The 19,640-nt window shown below is 37.2% G+C and overlaps 1 protein-coding gene and 2 long non-coding RNA genes across 6 annotated transcripts; 1 reads left to right on the top strand and 2 right to left on the bottom strand.

The window, feature by feature from the left end:
* The first annotated feature begins 2,980 nt into the window (after nucleotides 1-2,980).
* Nucleotides 2,981-6,751, top strand: LOC113307568. Of its 2 annotated transcripts, none has more exons than XR_003339181.1 (5): nucleotides 2,981-3,018; nucleotides 3,638-3,696; nucleotides 4,419-4,487; nucleotides 5,056-5,194; nucleotides 6,634-6,751. It is a non-coding gene; the product is annotated as an uncharacterized LOC113307568 (long non-coding RNA). The 2 variants fall into 2 exon arrangements; XR_003339182.1 differs by having other exon boundaries at nucleotides 6,572-6,679.
* On the bottom strand, nucleotides 5,552-8,240 carry LOC113307566 (transcription factor bHLH103-like). 3 transcript variants are annotated; one of them, XM_026556001.1, is made up of 7 exons: nucleotides 8,182-8,240; nucleotides 7,544-7,607; nucleotides 6,822-7,261; nucleotides 6,548-6,730; nucleotides 6,323-6,424; nucleotides 6,025-6,216; nucleotides 5,552-5,945 (listed from the first exon to the last, which is right to left on the bottom strand). In XM_026556001.1, the coding sequence occupies exons 3-7, from the start codon at nucleotides 7,227-7,229 to the stop codon at nucleotides 5,847-5,849; spliced, it is 984 nt and encodes a 327-aa protein (XP_026411786.1). In that variant the 5' UTR covers nucleotides 7,230-7,261; nucleotides 7,544-7,607; nucleotides 8,182-8,240; the 3' UTR covers nucleotides 5,552-5,846. The 3 variants fall into 3 exon arrangements, with proteins under 3 accessions (XP_026411786.1, XP_026411788.1, XP_026411787.1); XM_026556003.1 differs by having other exon boundaries at nucleotides 6,332-6,424; XM_026556002.1 differs by lacking the exon at nucleotides 8,182-8,240 and adding an exon at nucleotides 7,830-7,921.
* Nucleotides 8,241-11,276: 3,036 nt separating this feature from the next.
* Nucleotides 11,277-14,504, bottom strand: LOC113314402. Its single transcript, XR_003342390.1, has 3 exons — nucleotides 14,085-14,504; nucleotides 12,846-13,378; nucleotides 11,277-12,542 (listed from the first exon to the last, which is right to left on the bottom strand). It is a non-coding gene; the product is annotated as an uncharacterized LOC113314402 (long non-coding RNA).
* Nucleotides 14,505-19,640: the final 5,136 nt, after the last annotated feature.

Here is a 19,640-nt window from a genome sequence, read left to right as displayed (position 1 = left end):
AGTGGGCTTGCTCCTTCTAATTCTGGTACATTGGAGGATTTGCGTCGCAAACACCCACACGCTTCACCACCTGCAGTTCCCTCTGAACCTCCCACTCAAGCTAGCTTCTAAAGACTTGGTCTTGAGCAAAATCAAGAGTTCCCCTAGGGGACGTCTTGTGGAAGAGATGGGCTACGGGCTCAACACTTGATCGATGCTATTAGTGGCTCTGCTGCTGTTGTTTCGGATGAGTTGGTTACCTCCATCACGAATCTTGTTAAAATTTGGTTGGCTGGCTTATGACCCTCATAGTTGAGTGTGTTCGTTGCGTCTGCGCCACTCACGCCTCTTGTCAAACAAGGTGGGGGATTACGACATATTTCCGTCGGCACGATATGGAGACGTTTAGTGTCGAAAGTTGTGGCTGCTCATGTGGGAAAGGAGATGGAAGACTATTTGGGGGACTATCATTTCGGTGTTGATGTGGCCTGTGGAGGGGAAGCCATTCTCCACTCTGTCAACCGTATATTGGAGGTTCATGGAGGCTCCAATACACGTACGATGATGCTTGTGGATTTCTCCAATGCCTTCAACTTGGTGAACCGCACTGCTATGCTGAATGAGGTTAGAAAACAATTCCCTTCTATCTCTTATTGGGTGGAGTTTTGCTATTCAGCTCCTGCGAAGTTGTATTATATGGACCAAACTCTTGTTTCTGCGCAAGGAATGCAACAAGGGGATCCTCTCGGGCCTCTTCTGTTTGCCTTAACTTTACACCCTCTCATTCACAGCATTGCGCGTCAGTGTCAATTGGAACTCCAGGCCTGGTACCTGGATGACGGGACTCTGATTAGCGACACCCTGATGGTGGCTAAAGCCTTGAAGATAGTGCAACAAGAAGGTTCGTCTCTTTGCTTACATCTTAATATGTTTAAGACTGAGATTTATTGGCCCACAGTTGATGCCAGAAGTGTTGTGCCAGGTATTTTCCCGGAGGATATTAGCATACCCTCATACGGCGTAAAATTGCTAGGCGGACCAGTGAGTACGAATGACCAGTTCTGTAAAGAATTTGTGGTTAAAAGAGTTCAGAAAACTGTAGGCTTAATGAAGGATATCAAGAAGCTTAAGTATCCACAGTGTGAGTTACTTCTTCTGCGCAATTATAGGGGGTGTCTAGGCTCTACTTCTCTATGCGTACAGCCAAACCAACACATTTGAGTGAAGCCCAGCCTTTGTTCGATGATTTTTTGATGGCATATCTTCAGCACCTTGTCACGGAAGATGGCCCAGGATATGGTAAGCTTCAACAAAGGTTAGTTACTCTACTTATTCAGCATGGTGGTGCAGGTGTTTATACTATGTACGATACTATGAAATATGGTTATGTTGCATCTAATTTACAAACTACCTCGCAACAGAGTAATATTTTGCGTCACTAAGAAGTGTCTGGTTTTAGTCCCAGTCTGGAGAATGTTATACGTGTTTACAATCAAGTATGTGGTATTTTTGAATCACCACTTAGTATCCTTCATGCCGCCCCCCAATCTATGCGTTCTCTGGCGGCTAGATACTTTAGTGCTGTGTCGAAAGAGTTACCGATTAACTTTAATCTGTCGGCACGCGATGCTGCTCTTTGGCAATGCATCATGATTAAACATGCACAAGATTATTTGTTGGCTGTTCCGATTGAGGGTCTTAATCAGAAGATAGGTCCTAGACAATTCAGCGCAGTTTTGTGTTATAGACTGGGTATCCATCTTTTCGAAGAGGGTAGCACTTGTCCTTGTTGTGGTAGAGACATGGATATTTTTGGAGACCACGCTCTACATTGTGTCAAGGATATTGGGATTAAGTTTCGTCATGATCTTTCTCGTGACACTTTTTCTGACATATGTTACCGTGCTAGTGTTCCTGCCAGGAATGAAGTCGACTTAGGTCTCATCTCCAATACTGGCTCGGATTTAAGACCTGCAGATATTCTAGTTCATAACTGGATTGATGGGTGTGATGTATGTATGGACGTGACTGGTGTCTCTCCCTTCACAGGTGATGGAGTACGTGCTTTTACCCCAGGGCAGGCTCTCACTAGGGCTATCGATCGTAAACATGTTAAGTATCTTGAGAAATGCACATAGCATGGGCTTGGATTTGGGGTCCTTGCCTTCACTACTTTGGGCGAGATCGGTGGTGATACTATCAAATTCCTAAAGAGACTCCGTAATTATATGGCTAATAATGATGCAAATGTCAAAGTTGTAGATTTTCTTTTCCATAGATTAGGTGTTGTCATTCAAAAAGCGGTTGGGGCTCAGCATGTTGCTAGACTCCCCTCCAATTTCTTGCCACGTGATAAGTGTAGTTTTTAGTTTTTGATGTTTAATATAAGCATGTAATGGCCTTTTTCAAAAAAAAAAAAAAAAAAAAAAAAAAAAAAAAAAAAAAAAAAAAAAAAAAAAAACAAACAAACAACAACAACGAAGGTAGATTCAATTAGGGATTTTGCGATAGTTTAATATCTTTAGTGCAATAGTTTAGTATCTTTAGTGCGATACTTCGTTTTACTAATGATTTTACGATTGTGACTTTAATCAATGATCAAATATTTATGAGCAAACCATTAGTCAACAACGAAAAGAAATTCAAATAGTTTGAGAGGGAGAACAAGAGGAAGATAATTAAACTGATTTTGATTTTGATTTGTTTAGGTTTATGTTCTTGTTTTAATTTGATTAGTTTAGGTTTAAGTAATTTAAAACAATTAAGGGTAACTTAGTAATCTACTTATTGCTAGGATACCCCGTATAGGTACAACCTAGATGGTATCATCATTTTACATGCCTCGAAAAAAAACGAGTATGCCTCGAAAATTCAAAACAGGTTTCATTTTTGTTTGCTAACTTTCTGAGGCATATTCAAGCCCAATTTTCTTCGAGCCCAGTCCAACCCAGGGTAAGTTTTTTACGCGAAAAGAGGGAAGAGATTTTATCTCCTTCTCTTAGTTTGAGCGGGAAAAAGAAGGGAAACAGGAAACCCTAGGTAAGGTGATAAGATTTGATAGTCATATATTGGGTTATCAGATGAAATTCTATCAACTTAATTGCTTAATTTCATGAATGGGGATGGGTTTTTCATAATTTTAGATTACCATCACTAAGGTTTGTAACTTTGTATAATTGAAATTGAAAAGTAGAATGTTTTAAGTTTAATCTTTGATAATTGTTGTGATGATGACATGATATAAATATGTGATTATCTAATTAGGCTTGGGACTCGAATTTTATATTGTTATGATGAACACTGCATTTTTTAAAGAAATGTTCCATTGATTGATTGTCTGTTTCTATCCGATCTAATTCGGCTTTATGGCAGTGATTTATCATTTTCATTTTCTTTGTTAAATGTGTTTTCTTAGCTGAGATGCTTACCTTAGTAGTGCTTATTAGTCTCTAGATATGTATTTCCTTCCCTCTGGCCATTGCCCTATAAATTCATTTTGTCATACAATTTTTTTATGGTGTTTATATAATAGAGCTGTACAGACACTCCCCTGACCTAACTGTAGACCTGTAGTACTGCACGCCATTGTTAGCCTGTGAGAGTCTGTGACTCTTAACTCCCTAAGCAGAAACATTGATTGAATTAACTTTTGTTACAGGTAGGGAGCTGCTGTCCCAAGCCAGGTGGAAGCAAGGTTCAATTGCCTGAAGACAGAAGGTAACTTTTTCTCTTTCTTTACATGTGCGCAGAATTATTTTTTTAAGCCACCCCTAGTCTCAAATCATAGTTCCGCCATTGGAGGTGAGGCTTCTTTTGAATAAGCATCTTATAGTTCATCCACTGGACAAACTTAGAAACCTTTTGCTGGAGCTGCACATTGAGTTTTCCTTGTAACCTTGATGTCAATATCTAGTACTCAATTGATTGCTTAGTCAATACTGTTTGGGATTCTAATGATGCCTTTTGGGATAAGCTCTTTAAGCTTTTTGTCTTGTACTCCACTTGGGAGTTTTGAAATTGTAAGCTCGGAGTTCACAATTTTTCTGGTATTTTATATAGGTCAGGATTATAGTATTACTCATTTTTGAACAATCTTGAAGCCACATATTTATTCCATGTCGGACATTAATATTACTCGGATCGTGTTATTTCTTTTATATGCAGCATGGATGTGCTTGAACTCATTGTTGTTTCCTAATTGCCCATTTAATTTAACTGCCTTTCTGCTCATTTTTGAACAAACTTAAAGCCGCAGTTTTTATTCCTTGTCGACATTAATATTACGGGGATTGTGTTATTTTGTTGTATGCAGCATTGATTTGCTTGAACACATTGTTGTTCCTTAATTGTCTGTTTAATTTATCTTCCCTTCCATTCAAATTGCACAGTTGGCGTCATTACAGTAAGTATTGTGCTAACATTTAGAGTTATCGCTACAGGATTAGAAGTTGAGGAAAGCTGTTGAATCTCTCACGGGAAAAAATTGGAAGCGAATAGGTTGGTCCTTGGTAAGAGGATTATCAATCCTGGTGCAATAGTTGATATGAATATTGAAGTTCTATAAGTGCACAGATTACTGATGTTTAGAAGTCAAATGGACTTGGTACGAATATTGTTAATTTGTCAAGCTACTAGGTGTTTCTTTCTGGGTCCATTTAGATGCCAAGTTCAGCAACACATGAAAATCGGGTCATCATATTCTGTCACTATGAGAGAATGCAGACGTGTTAGTATACATGGGAGATTGCTTGTAGTTCTTGCGGACCTCTCCTTTATTTTGTTTGTAAGTTTTAGTTTTGTTTATTTTGCAAAATTCGTCTACCATGTCGATGATGCCCATGTCAATCATAAAATTTGTGATGTTTCCTGTATTAGCTGTTTAGAGTAGTCAATCAAAACTTGCGTACTTAACGATTATTGGCTTGTATCAATTCTTAATTTTCATTTTGTTAATGTCATCTTAGTCTTACTACGTAATGTCCAGGTCTGATGCGGCTGCTAGCTAGGTTTACTTGTAAATACCGACTGTTATAGATGACTTCTAGTATCCTAAAGGTTTTTACTTGTATCTTGCAGTTACACCTAAATCTTGTGAGTGCAGCTGCGCAGCTGTGCCCATCGACGGAACACGTTATTCATGGTGGTTTGAAAAATAAGAATAGTGTGCAGTAAAGTCTGAAAGACAACTGAGTAAATCGGTCCCCCGAGAACGCAAGTAAGATCTGTTATATCTCTGTTGCTCATTAGATAATACTTCAATTCCTATTACCATGATGTTGTTATTAGCTACAGAGTGGTTATGATTTTGTGCTTAACTTTTTTTGCTTGAATAATTGGAATCGAGAGATGGATTTTTTCTACCTACTAAGATTTTAATATTGCAAGTTCCTGCAAGAGATATGACGCAGCGGTAACGCTAACTAAAACCTTGAATCCACAAGGTGTGTTTTGAATCCTCAAAACACTGTTTCGAATCCACGAAATAAAGGTTGTTGTCTTGAATCCACAAGACAAAATATTCTGAATCCACAGTTCCACACAGCAAACAGAAATCTCTGTAATTTAGTAACAAACTTCAATAAATATGTTTTACAAATCAGGATCCTAAGATCAAATACTAGTAGGTAGTTACAGGAAGATAACACACAAGATAAGAAACTGAAATATTGGTTCGAGGATTGAAAACTAAAACATTTAAAAATTGCAGAACCAAGTCAATCTAGATCTGTGAACCTAATAATGTTTCAACTACTACATTGAAAAAAATATGCCAGGAGTCATCTACTTGTATCCACAAGGTTTTTATGGTATCATCTGATTCACGGAGTCAATACGTCTGAGTACTTTGCAGCAAAAGAGAATGTTAATTACGGTTTATCTTGTAAATTGATGTTGTGAGTGAAGGAGACAGGGACGAGGCAGAGTTCTCTTTCTGTTAGGCCATTCCTAATCTCTCCAGTAGCAACCTGATTGACAAATAGCAAATATCAGAATACTTGAAGTGCTAATTGTAAAACACATTTATTAATAGATTGAATCACTTGCCTGCACATCATTTTTAAGGTGATAATAACGCCAAGTATACATCATCTCAATCTGGTTATGAAGATATCGAATATAGTCGCGGGCATCTTCAAGCACTTCGGCTTCACCAGTCAATCCAAATGGATTTATCAGGTCATGAAGTGTTGATATTTTATCTTCTACAATCAGGCTCTCCTCCAAATCATGAATTTCCTATAGCATTAACAACAAGTACAGCGATAGGAAATGAACAATCTTTAGAAAACAGACTAGTAGTTATAAAATTGTTCCAAGTAATATGAAGTTAACTTATGCATACGTTCAGTACTTGTTCCTCATCAGTATCGCTAGATGGATTTATCAAGTCATCAAGTGTTGATATATCCTCTAACGTCTGGCTCTTCTCCAAGTCATGAATTTGCTACAGCATCAACAACAAGCACAATATTTAGGAAATGAACAAAAAGTGAACTGAACAATCTTTAGAAAACAGACTAGTAGTTATAAAATTGTTCCTAGTAATATGAAGTTAACTTATGCATACGTTCTGTACTTGCTTTCTTGCAAGGTTTTGTTCCTCTGACATTGGTTGCTTTCCGCGATTTCCATCTGATAATCTTTCGTCAACAGAGCTGTTTTCAGCAACGGGAGGGACCTTCTTTTTCTTCTTACTGCTTTCACCCCGAACTGGATTAAAGGATCTGACAGGCCTTTTTCTCTCTTTCTTCTGAAACAAAATTACGTAGAGGATTATTAGAATACTATATCGAAAATGGAGTGGTCTAATGAAGCTTGGAGAGTTTGAAATTTCTACTTACATGTATATTATTTAGCTCCTTAATGATGTAAGTGACAGAAGCTTTTGATAGGAGGGGAAGAAGGCGTGGAGCTGGTAATGGAGCAAATCCTGTGTCTCTCACGTGGTAATTAGGCTTGAACACCATTATCTCTGACATCTTCTTATCAAGTGGTTTAAATAGATTAGGTTTGTCACAGGCGTCTTCTCGTATCTCTAGCAGACTCAATAGTCGAGACCTATAATGATCACACCACATGTATACTGTCTGTTTGTTGACAAGTAATCTTCTTGAGAGTTCTTCCAGAGTGGTGCATGGCATGCACCCTCTGAAAGAATTCAATATCACATTTTCTTCATCTGGGTTAGGCATTTCCATTTCATAGTTGTTTCCTCCAGAATTGTGTGGATGTACATTTATACTCCTCATCCTTGAGATTATAACTTCACTGGTGCCAACACCTGAAAAAAGAAGATTTAGAAGACTTACAAATCTACAAAAATTCCAAGGAACATTTCACAAAACACAATCAAACTCATGCCATAGTTTGATTGGAGAAAACAGATTGGCAAAATCAGAGGATGGTAAAAAGCAAAAGGCGATTTCCGAACTTGATAAAACATATGAGGACAAGAATACAATCTTAGGTAGGCGGTAGGAAGATTCTTACAATCTGAACTAATTTGCTGCCAAAACATGCAAATTCAAGATAACTGCAACTTCTAGCAAGAATAAAAACTCACCGCTCACAAAGTAGAACCTTGAACCTGCGCGCGATGCGGGATTCCCGCAGGACTGAGTTCTTTTCTGCAAGATTTGAGATGAAACTTATCACAATGGTAAACTGAGATGTCAAAAATGATTATGCAGTTAAGTTAAAGAGACAAAAATTCTCCTCCCAAGCACTGCGGAGAAATAAACATCTTGATACAAAACCAAATGAAGCGCAATTATTGCCAAACAATAGTATTTCAACCCGTGATGAATAAACTTGAATAATACACTCAAACGTTAACACTCATTAACTACCTTCAAAGCACAAGACGAGCACCTTTCAGAATGCAACTACAACAAAATTGACGTGCAATTTCCTACCAAGCTAAGTGGAAGCACTTTTTTTTAACCGCCCAAATTCCTTGAAATGCCTGTTTGTAATAACCACACTCTTAGATGGTATCGATACTATTACTATACAGAGATCAATCAATCATACAAAGAAAGAAAATTGATCTTGTTTTTCTTTATAAATAATCTAACCCCAAGAAATGCAAAAAGAAACTTCAAAAAAAAAAAAAAAAGCAATCCAGAGATATCATTCACATTTTAAAACTACTTAGAATGTACTATAAAATAATACTCCGTTGTCATTTCTTTCACTCACCGCTGCTACTGCCGGAGAGAGAATGAATATGAGAAGCTTCTAACAAATTCTCAGAGAAGGGGAGAAAGAAGGTGAATTACTGATTCACTGAACCCCTTAATATAAAAAAGCATATTTCTCAAAAGTGATTATGTTTCTGGCTACCCTTGAACTTTCATTTTTCTAGATTAAGGCATGGTGACATTCTGGCATAGTGCATTCTGTTTCAAAGACTTTCCCTTCAAGGAAACTTACAGAACTACGTTCAGTTGTAGAAAAAAGGACATTTAAAAAAGTAGGAATTATTTTCATACCGTTGATTTCGTTTTCTTTCAATTAATTAAAAGGATGGTTCAAATGTATTATGATCCCTAGCTAGTCCTAACAATGTTATAGGGGGGATGCTAAATATACCAACTTTATGAGCGCACAGCTAAGGTCTCTCATTTGGGCAACATCTGAAATACATGAATTGTGTGAGACAAAATATGCATTTGTGATAACCTAAAGTTAAAGAATTAATTAATCCATATTTAGGTCTATCGACCATCTGGCATAAACTTAACAGGAGTTTTTAGACTTTTGTCTTTCTTACATAAATGATGTGGAAAAAACTCTACCAATGATTTACACCTACTGCTGGTTGATGGAAATCAAGGGGCAGGATATTCTGCGAAAATAAAAAACCGATGAAGTACGAGGTCAGTCATGACTTCAAATTCTGGTGGCATTCGCCCTCCCTCGTCAGTATTGCGAGACCTATTACCCAAAAATCTGACCAAATTTTTGCCTTCTACCTGAAGAAACTAGATTCAAAAGGATAAACTTTTTTTGTAACCATAGATAAATAAGTCTTTGTCAGACTTTCACAATAACAAAATGTATTCCTTCTTAACCACGCTAGGCTGCACACGTTAATCCCATGTATACATCGGATGATATGAAAATGGAACTGTATATTCACTAACCCTAATAATTATTGATTTACAAAGAGTATATGCTCAATGAATGGTCAGCAAAAGGTGTAAGGGAACTGGTGGTATCATCTGGCTGTATGCACTCTGTCGCAGTTATATATGGACCTCATTGTCTTGGCCATGACCAGCTCCCTGATATAGTGAAAATCAACATGCAAGCTCTTATGTAGCATCACCGGTTTGGAAACGAAAGAATTATAGAACTAATGTTACCACAACAGCTTGAGAAGGTGAGAAAGAACACAGGTCCTTTAGAAGATGACAGGTCCAAACAATCTCAGCTGCAGCAATGACATGAGCCAAGTATTCTGGAAGAACAAGTATGGCTCCAACCATGTTGGCCTCTTAAGCAAGTCAAGACTCAAGAGCATACCTGATTTGAGAAAGAAACATACCGTTAGGGTTCCCATGAACCTCAAGAACAAGAAAGGAATGCAAGTCCTCAAGGTCCGTACGTTAGTGTGTAACAGTAAAATGAATACCAAGTTGTGCAACAAGACTAGAGACGAACTACGAATCTGTGCCAGAGACCAAGTACCAGCCTTAATGTATGAGAGCCTCAGACTCACTGGACATGGCCACCGTTAGCTTTTGGCAGTATGTACTAAAAGCTGATGTTTTCTAACGCAGTTTTTATCACCATTAAACTAAATGCTTTCAAAAGAACTACAAGCAGGGAAAACTATTAATCCATAATTAGGTCTCAATCATCTGGCATTACTTGTGGTGACAAAGACTTGATATCTGTGGTACAAAAAAGTTTGTCCTTTTGTACCACAGAAATAAGTCTTTGTCACCACAAGAAAATGTATTCCTTCTTAAACACGCTGCACACAGTCTGTACATGAAAGACATAGCTATATTGTTATGAGTGAAATTTTGGGAAATTTATAACTTTTATAAAAGGTGGTGCTCATTGTTATGGACCCATCATGTTTAATGGGATTGTGGGATAAGTAGAGATGCTAACTTCCCTTGACAAATGATGAATTTTGTGTTCCAGGAAATGATAAACAACACTTAAAAGTTACTCTTTTGCGCGTCGATTCTTCAGTTCAAATTCAAGGTGTTCTTTCATGCGTGTTCCATTTTCGTCCATCACTGAGGATGAGAAGATCAAAGGCTAGATGCTTTTTCTTTCTTGATTGCTGGAGAAACTGGTTCAACTGTTGAACCAGGGAAAAGCTGCTGAAATCATACACGTGGCATGCAAGTTATTCTTTGTACCTCGTTTCTATATTAAAGCTATATCCTTCTGCTGCTCTTTTATACAACAATGATTTTTGGCTCACTGGGACGATATTTATTGGCAGAAAGAATGATGATAGCATTCTTTTGATACCCATATCAAAGACTTAATTAAAGGTGCCGAGATGATCTCGGAATCTTAATTACCAGTTGTTTGAAATCGACAAAATCCAGCTAAGTCTACAGCGTATAAATGGAAATCACCTAAAAAAAGAACCAGCTACTCTAAATGATGCTATTATCATTTTGAGGAACCACCTACTCAAAATGTGGTGATCACCTGTAGCTCATGTGAGGATGACTTGGATAGTGACGGTCAATAATAAGCTAAGATAAGGAAGGAGCATTTTAAGATAATGTGAGTGGCTTTTGTTGTCAGTGCATATTTTTATTTTATTTTCACATGGCAGGTCCTTTAATGCATTTCACCGTAATAAAACGAGAGACCGATCCATGTTAATTGAAAGCAAAACTAAATCACGCATAATGAGCATCAACTGTATTATTAGAAAATCAATCTTTTTCCCCTTCATGGTTAACAAACCAACCCGCGTCAGGTAAAGCTACTTAGACTCGACTAACAAGTGCACGTATGCGACAGCCTAATGGTTTACACACTCCTAATTAACAAGCACTAACAATATATGTGACAGCCTCAAAGTTTACAACATCGTCTGACCATTGGATCTATCAAAAGCGATGGCAGCAATTTAATCATAAAACTTAGATTTCCTCCTGAATATGCCATCTTCTATTTTTCCAAATCTATATTGAAATCAAGCAACTAGATCAGATGATCAGATTTAAATGATTTCAGGGAACTAGTTATGAACAACAGTCAAGATGAAAATTTTGATTCGCCCAATATGATCCTTGATATAATTAAAGGCTATTGATTTCCAGTTGGCGTGTTTAAAGGGTTATGGCCTGGGGCAAGAATCACGGCACACATTTTTGCGTTCCAACACCAAAATGCTTTGTGAAACGGGCTTTAAAAAGCATTCTGGGGCGATATCAGATCACACTTTTTGGCGCCTCAGCCCCAAAATGCTTTGTGAAGGGCGCTTTGCAACAAAAAAAAAAAATATTGAAGCTCACAGGCTCCGGAGGCTGTTTTTCAACTCAAAAATAAATAAAAAAAATAAACCACTCGTCTTCTTCTCCTATTATTTGCCTTCCTTCTTCGTCCTCTTTCTTTCTCTTCTGTCTCATCATCTTCTACTCTTCAAACTCTGCTTCTTCTCTTATCTGATCACCATCTATTCATCTTATTTAGTTTCCTTTTATTATGTCGACAGATTCTAAGTTTCCTATAGATCTTATGGTTTTGTGTTAGGATGTTTATTATACATTTACAATTACAAATATTTATATTTTGCGGGGCTGCTATTTATAAACTCAGAAGATGGCTGATTTGTGAACTTATCAAATAAGGGACCACTGCTCAACTGGTTTGTCAATAAACCACTCTGCTGCAGATGCCTTGGCTTCTCCCAATCTTTCCATCCAAATCTTGTAAGACCTTGCTGCCCTCCATGCTATGAATTCTATGCTCTTTCCATGATAGTGATTCACATCTCCAAAATTTCTAGCAATACCTTCTACTAATCCCTTTTGTCTGTCACTTACGAATGTTAAGTATCAGTGCCCTTTTATGTTGCTTTAGCTCTGGTGCAAATATACTGAGAACCGCTTTCTGACTGACAATTGTAAACAGCAAAGGGGAGTAAACCATTATTTGCATCAAGTCCCAGAACCGCCAACAATGTACCACCATATTTACCTTTTATATGAGTTCCATCTAATCCTAGATGGACAATGCAGAGTGACTTTAACCTCCCGTTATCATCTGTCTTGTAGTAAGCAATATTCCTAGGATTCTCATCAAAAACCTCGGACATAGTGCAGGAATCATCTTATATTATATCCAACCTCATAACTACCGAATATCTTTTCCAAAATTAAATGATACCCATGCCATGCAGAATAGTATGAAATGTCAACTTTATGGCATCTTTTTACCTCGGTCATGAAATCCTTAGGCTTGTAGTAAGAGATGAGCTTTAAAGCGCTCCAACATAACTTTTGCTACCCATTTTGCATTTGCCGAAGGATGATTCAGCCCATGAAATGATTCACAAGTATGAAAGAAGTGACCTGCAATATACATGTGACATGCAACGTCAACAACAGCCCAAAGTACTGCTACTTTTTGTTCATGATCAAGCAAGGTGACACACCTAAGATTCTGAATGTCCTGTCTGTGGTTTATGAACCTATCACAGATCGTTTGCACTCTATTACATATACTTTAGTACACTGGACTAACCAATAAGTTTCAACTACTAAATCTTGCGATTAAGATATTGCTACACATAGGATAAAGATACTTCTCCTAATCCTAAATGGTTTTATGCACAACCACAAAAAAATAGAAAAAACAGATAGTAGACAACTGACCAGATTTGTATTGTATAGTTTGGCCATTGGGGAGCACAGCACAATAAATTTTCCACAGACAATCATCAAATATGCTGCTTCTTCCTGATGTTCTTCACTTCAGTTCATGTCTCTGGTTAGGTTCTTCAAATAATCAGTGCATTGTTCATAATTTAACCATTCTTGGCCAACAAATAACTTTTCAACTGCGTCAATCTTTTCAGCCATCTTATATTCACCATTTATCCTCCAAGTTTCTACAACAAATTCTTTGGACTCAACTGTTGATGCGAGCGTTGATTGGATTTGACCAGTCACCCTAATCTCGTCATCGCAATCAATAACTGGTTCTGGCAGGTCTTCATCATCACTGTTACAGTTAACCTCATTCAAATCCATTGACTCGTCACCTTGGTACCTTTCTGCAAATAAAACTTCATCTACACTAGATAGCCGAGTTGACTGCTTTGTGAGCTAACTTTCTTTGGATACAAAAGAGGAAGAAAGTCTGGCAGTGTCTTTATATTAGGAAAATATATCATCCTCCATAGTACCTGCATTTCAATACACCCAACAAACAAGCATTAGTATAATACAACATTCAAGTTACATAATTATTTACCACTAACAGTAAACAACTCTGAATACAACTTCAAGATACTCATGAAAAGCACCACTGTATACACAAAACACACTAGTTGAACCCAACAGCAGGACAACAAGAAATTAACACTTCATCCATCAACTTCAAGATTTGCAGCAACAATTAACAACTCATGGAAAGACAAACCCGACAAATTCAGAGACAATTGAAAAAAAAAAAAAACTAAAATATTCCTGGTTAAAAACAAAATCCTAAATTACAGCAAAAACAAAACCAAATTAACCCACTAAACTATCAATCACAGTACTAGACAACATGGGCATTCATCAAAAAGAACTAACTTAAGAAAATCCCTAATTATATTAACAAAATGAAAAAATCCCTTTTCATACCTTTTTCGTTGACCTATAGTCGACAGAAACAATTTCTTAGAAAATTGAAGCACATCAACTTAGAAAATCCCAAGTCTTTTACTTGTCATACAATTTCCTTTTCTTCTCTTACACTAAGATTTAAAGTTACTCATACAAACAACAACTAAATGACATTATGAACAATTTTACTCCACTCTGAACAGAAAGATGAAAATAATCAGAATAAGATTAGTATTATTAACTCAAAGTAACAAGAGGACAAATTTTGATTAGTATTATTACCAATCAATCTGTGCCACCACTTCCCTTCTTCTCTTATTTTGATTCAAAGCCCTATATTTACTGTTTTCTACTTAATTTCACAGAGAAATTAAAAAAGTAAAAATTGAAGAATGCGAAAAATGGGATTAGGTTTCTGCGAATAGGATCTAGAGGATGGGGAATAAAAATCACTTGGTAGCAATTAGGATATGGTTAAAAACGGAAAATGTTGCGATTCATTCTCAAGTGATGGAAGCCAAGCAAAGATTTCATAACATTGAGAGGAAAGATCATCATGGTGATATGGTTTGGGGTTGATGATCCTGCTATTATTTAATCCGTATCATTAAAGGATCTGTGGTTTTGAAGGAGGCTAGGATTTTGGTTTCTTACTCTCCTTAGAGGGGAGGCACATATAAAAGGATCCAGGAAAGTATATACTCCTACTTATACTTATTAAGGAGTTATACATCCCACCGTTTAATTTAGGGCTTAGTTATTATAGTTGATTTCGTTGATCTAACGGTTGTTTTATTGTAGTCTCTGGAGGGACACGGATAGGGGTGTAAATTGGGGCAGGCCGGGCCGCCCGACCCAAAAACTAAGACAGGTCGGGCAGGCCAGGCTTAATATTTGTGAGCCCGTAAACAAATTCAGGCCGGACAGGCCGGGCACAAGTAGATAATTTGCTACCCAAAGACCGTCCAAAGCCCGCTTTTTATACGGGCAGGCCAGATCGGGCCGGACAGGCCACTATTTTGATTTTTTTTTTTTAAGTTTAAATTTTCAAATGAACGATATTAAATACAATATCCTTTCCTTTCCAACATCACATATCATAAGTGATAATATTATTTTATATTTAAATTACACTGACAAATATTTAATTTTAGCCTATAATAAATAATTAATTAGAGTATAATAAACTTTCTAATAAGAAAATATATTACCATTAATGTTTTGAAAAGGTTAATTATAAGTAAAAAAAGCAATTATATATTTTATTTTTCTTGACACAAAATTGACAATTATAAAATTGTAACTTTTAAGTCTTTTAAGAGGGTATTAAATGATTAATGGCACATAGAAGGCTTTCAGGCCGGGCACCAGGCCGGGTATCAGGCCGGGCATCATAATTAATCGCAAAGCCCGAGACCGCCCAATAAATTAATCCAGGCCAGGCCGGGTGGTCCATGACGGGCCATAACAGACTTTGGGCTACTTCGGGTACAGGCGGGCTCGGGCGGATACAGGCAGGCCGAGTATTTTCGGGTATTATTTACACCCTAGACATGGAATTGAAATGAGTAAGGGTGCACAGGAACCGAGCCGGACCGACGGACCGAACCGGAACCGATGGAACCGTACCTGATTTTGGACCGAACCGGGGTACAAGGTACAAGTACCGGTCCCAAAAATAGGAACCGAGCTCTGGGGGTACAGGTACACGGTCCAACACAAGAAACCGGACCGAAGTCCCGAATAATTCTGACCGTTAGATTTAGGGGATAACGGATCTGTCTCAGCCATTGGATTAATAGGGGGTATATAAGCTCACTGTGAGAAGGAGAAGAAATTCTTAGGGTTTCAGTTCCCTTAATTTTTTCTCGCCTCTTCTCAGTACTTCTCTCTGAGAAGGAGAAGAAATTCTCCCCTTCTTCTGATCTTCATCTTCTCTGTTAACCTTCAATCAAACGATTAAAAGTTCAAACCGTATTACTTCGTCTGTCTCTTCGTTTTTAATTCGGGTGTGAAGAAAATTAGAAGAACAATTCCGGTGGTAAGTAATTTTTAATTTTTTGATTTTAATTTTTGTATGCATGTCTGTGAATCTGTGATTGAGATTAACAGATTTTTGTTTTCTCTAGCGAGTAGCGGCTTAAAGCCAAAAGGACAACAAACTCTGACATTAAATCCTGCAGCACTGGGTGAGGATGAAGGTCAGTTAGTCTGTACTAATTTCAGTCAGGATAAATGTAAAATGGCAGTTGTTGAATTTATTATAATTGATGAGATGTCATTTAGAGCAGTTGAGGGTGAAGGTTTTAGGAGAATGATGCATGTCTTAGAGCCTAGATTTGTTGTGCCAAGTAGAATGACTATTTATAGATGTTTATTAGACATGTATGTATTAGAGAAAGAAAAGTTGAAAAATTACTTCAAGTCAACCAAGCAGAGGGTTAGTTTGACAACAGACACATGGACTTCACCAAACAATTTCAACTACATCTGTGTAACAGTTCACTTTATTGATCAGCAGTGGAAGTATCAAAAGAGAATTATTATGTTTTGTGAGGTTAGTGGTCACAAAGGAATTGACATTGGTGAGATGTTAGAGAAGTGTTTGTCAGATTGGGAGCTTAAAGATGTGTTTACTGTCACTTTGGATAATGTGAGTGCCAACAAGGTAGCAATGGATTATTTGAAGACTAGTATTGTTTCAAAGACAGGGGCAGAAGAGAGAGCTAAGTACTTGCATGTAAGTATATGTATATGAATATGAGTCATATGACTTATTTATTTATTTTACTTTCTACTTATTTATTAAAATATCTAATACTTGTTTGAATTCACCTTTTCAGGTAAGGTGTGCAGCTCATGTACTTGCACTTGTGGTAAAAGATGCTGTGAGGGTCTACAACAAATCAATTGCAAGAATCAGGTCAGTTGTCAAGTATATAAAAGGTTCTCCATCTAGGTTGGCTAAGCTTAAGCGTTGTGCAAAATTAGTTGGAATAGAGTCTACGGTAACATTGATATTAGATGTTAAGACTAGGTGGAATAGCACATTCTTGATGCTACAGGCTGCAGAAGTGTTTGAAAAAGCATTTATTAGGTTAGAAAGGTATGACAAGGAATATCGGCAGTTGTTTTATTACCCAAAACAGAGTGAGAAAGATCTACCTGATGCTAATGATTTTGATATTGATGTTAATGTTGGTGAAGAAGAAGAATTTAGTGAAGAAGAACAAGAAGAAGTTGAGGTGACAGGGAAGAAGAAGGCACCAAAGAAGAAGAAGAAGGTAGTAGTGAGGAAACCTGCTCCATGTGAAGAGGACTGGATCTTTGCCAGAGGCCTTGTCAAATGTTTGAAAGTATTCTTTGATGCCACTGTTGCATTTTCATCCTCGACTAAGGTAACAACAAACACTTTCTTATGGCAATTAGTTATCATATATGATCAACTAGTTGAGTTTAGAGATAATGTAGATGAAGATCCTTTTATTGCTACTATGGCTGGAAAATGTTTAAGAAGTATAACAAATATTGGGGTGATTATGCAAAGATGAACCCTACAATCTTTTTTGCCATGTTGTTAGATCCTAGAGAGAAAGAAAAAGGAATACAATTTGCTCTTGATCTCTTGTATGGGAAGATTTCTTCTAAGGTTGAATCTGTTATGAAGCTTGTTAAGTTGGATTTTAAGATTCTATTTGAAGAATATAAGGATGTTTATTCAGTTCATGAGGAGTCAAGTAGTTCTATCCAGGGACAAGCCAAAGCAGTGGTAAGTAAACCAGTGACAGGGCCAAGTCGTATGAAAGAGTTGATGTCAAGGAGTAAGAGGTTCAAGAAAGGCCCAAATGATGATGAGGGAAAAACAGAGTTGGATAAATATTACATTGACGAGTATGAACAAGGTGAAGGAGAAGATGATGAGGAGGAGTTTGACTTATTGGGTTGGTGGAAGACCAACAGTACAAAGTATAAGATACTTGGACATATGGCTAAGGACATATTAGCCATTCATGTGTCTTCTGTTGCCTCTGAGTCTGCTTTTAGCACAGGAAAGCGAGTCTTAAGTCCTTGTAGAAGCTCTTTATCTACAAGGACAGTTGAGGCATTGCTTTGCACACAAAGCTGGCTAAGGAAGCCAATACAACTTGATCTTCTATCTGATTACATACCAGATGATGATGTTGAAATTGAAGAAGGTAACATATTACATTATTACTTGTGTTTGGCAGTAATAGATATAGTCTAATGGTTACTAACTGCTATTATTATTTTTTTGCAGCGTTACTTGGTCCTATCAACAATGATGACACCACAAGTGTTGCTGACATGGATTAGAAGATCAATATTCAAGGCTACTGCAGCACTGCTAGACTGCTAGTTGTTCTTTTATCAGATTTTCTCATTTTCAAGACTTAGTGTGTGTCTGTGACTACTGCTACTTCTTTTTTAAGATTTTCAAGACATTGTTTGTTTGGTTTGCTATTAATATTGCTACTTATTAGTTGTTGCTTTGAGATATTGAAAAATAGGTAAAAAAAACAGGTAAAAAAGTAAAAAACAGGGCAGTAGGTTTCTGTTTTTTTTCTTTTTCCCCTGAAATGGAACCGGAACCGGTACCGGTACCGACCGGAACCGGCCGGTCCAGAATGGAACCGGAATCGAGGTACTCGGTACCGGGACCGGTCCATTTTTTTGGTACTGAAGGGTGTAAGGTACAGGTACTCGGTCTCGGCAAGAACCGAGCCGAACCGTACCGTGTGCACCCTTAGAAATGAGGCACAACCCGCTGTACTGTAAACAAGTACCGGCCCGGCTGTGTACATTTTTCTTTTTGAAAGGAAAATTTTTATTGGTTAGCTGGAAGAAAAGCTAGCACTAAAAAAATTCCATTGCCCAAGGCCCGGTCGGGTACATGTTGATGCAATAAGTTAGCTCTCATTCAAACAATAAAATTATACCATGTATAGAGAAAGATTACACATGTATAGTATTGAACTAAAAGAGATCCTCATTTTTTGTTTACCTTCGTGGTTGAGTTTCTTTTTCTTCTTCTTTTGAAAGGAAGATTGAAATTGATTAACCAAATGCCAAATTTTTATTGTTATCAGGTTTAACATAATTAAATATTTTATTAACAAAATTATTATTTTATATTGAAAGGATGTCGATTGGCTCTCTCATTCTCTTCCCTTTTTCAAAAGAAAATAAAAATAAAATCCTAGTGCCAATCTAGATCTGAGCAAGAATGTTTTTTTTTTTAAGTTTTTGGTAGTAGGTAATCGAATAAGATGTTTTCATATCGTTTTTGATGTCTTTTGACAAAAAAATTCGTCGTTTTGGGACGACTTTTCTTCGTTGTTGTGGGGCGAGTTCTTTAAATTTTAATGGCCGGTTCGTGGCTTGTATGCTATTCTCGATTTAATGACGATTCATCACGACATCTCTTTGAATCGGCATCCGTGTTCGAGTGGATCGACAAATTCATGGGCAAAGTACTCCTTTGTATTAGGAGCATCTCTTATCGAAGAAGAACTACACAATCAGATTAAATGGTCGGATTTTATTTTCTGATATCGCGTCATCTCTCCCTTATTTTGTTGTTCATCGCTCTTTCTCTTCACGATCTACTTGTAATTGATGTCCTTGTTTGTATTAGGGTTTTGATTATTTTGTATGTTGATGTTTTTCTCATTGTTGTAAGCGAACATGTATTCATCATTTTTATTTGAATGAATTGAAATATGGTGATGTAAAAAAAAAAAGGATGCCACTGAGGGATTTTATTGAAAAAAACAAACAAAGTCAAATATTACAAGAAGTCAATTGGCAGCGTAGCAA

Source organism: Papaver somniferum, chromosome 9 (genome assembly GCF_003573695.1).
Source record: "Papaver somniferum cultivar HN1 chromosome 9, ASM357369v1, whole genome shotgun sequence".
Taxonomy (NCBI): Eukaryota; Viridiplantae; Streptophyta; class Magnoliopsida; order Ranunculales; family Papaveraceae; genus Papaver; species Papaver somniferum.
Note: the sequence above shows the minus strand (reverse complement) of the source record. Positions and strands in the feature narration are given on the sequence as shown.

Coding starts and splice junctions, on each gene's coding strand:
- LOC113307566 (XM_026556001.1), bottom strand. CDS start 7,229: ATGAGGAGTATAAATGTACATCCACACAATTCTGGAGGAAACAACTAT. Junction 6,731..6,821: donor AGGAGCTAAATAATATACAT/GTAAGTAGAAAT, acceptor ATTTTGTTTCAG/AAGAAAGAGAGAAAAAGGCC. Junction 5,946..6,024: donor ACCTTAAAAATGATGTGCAG/GCAAGTGATTCA, acceptor TTTGTCAATCAG/GTTGCTACTGGAGAGATTAG.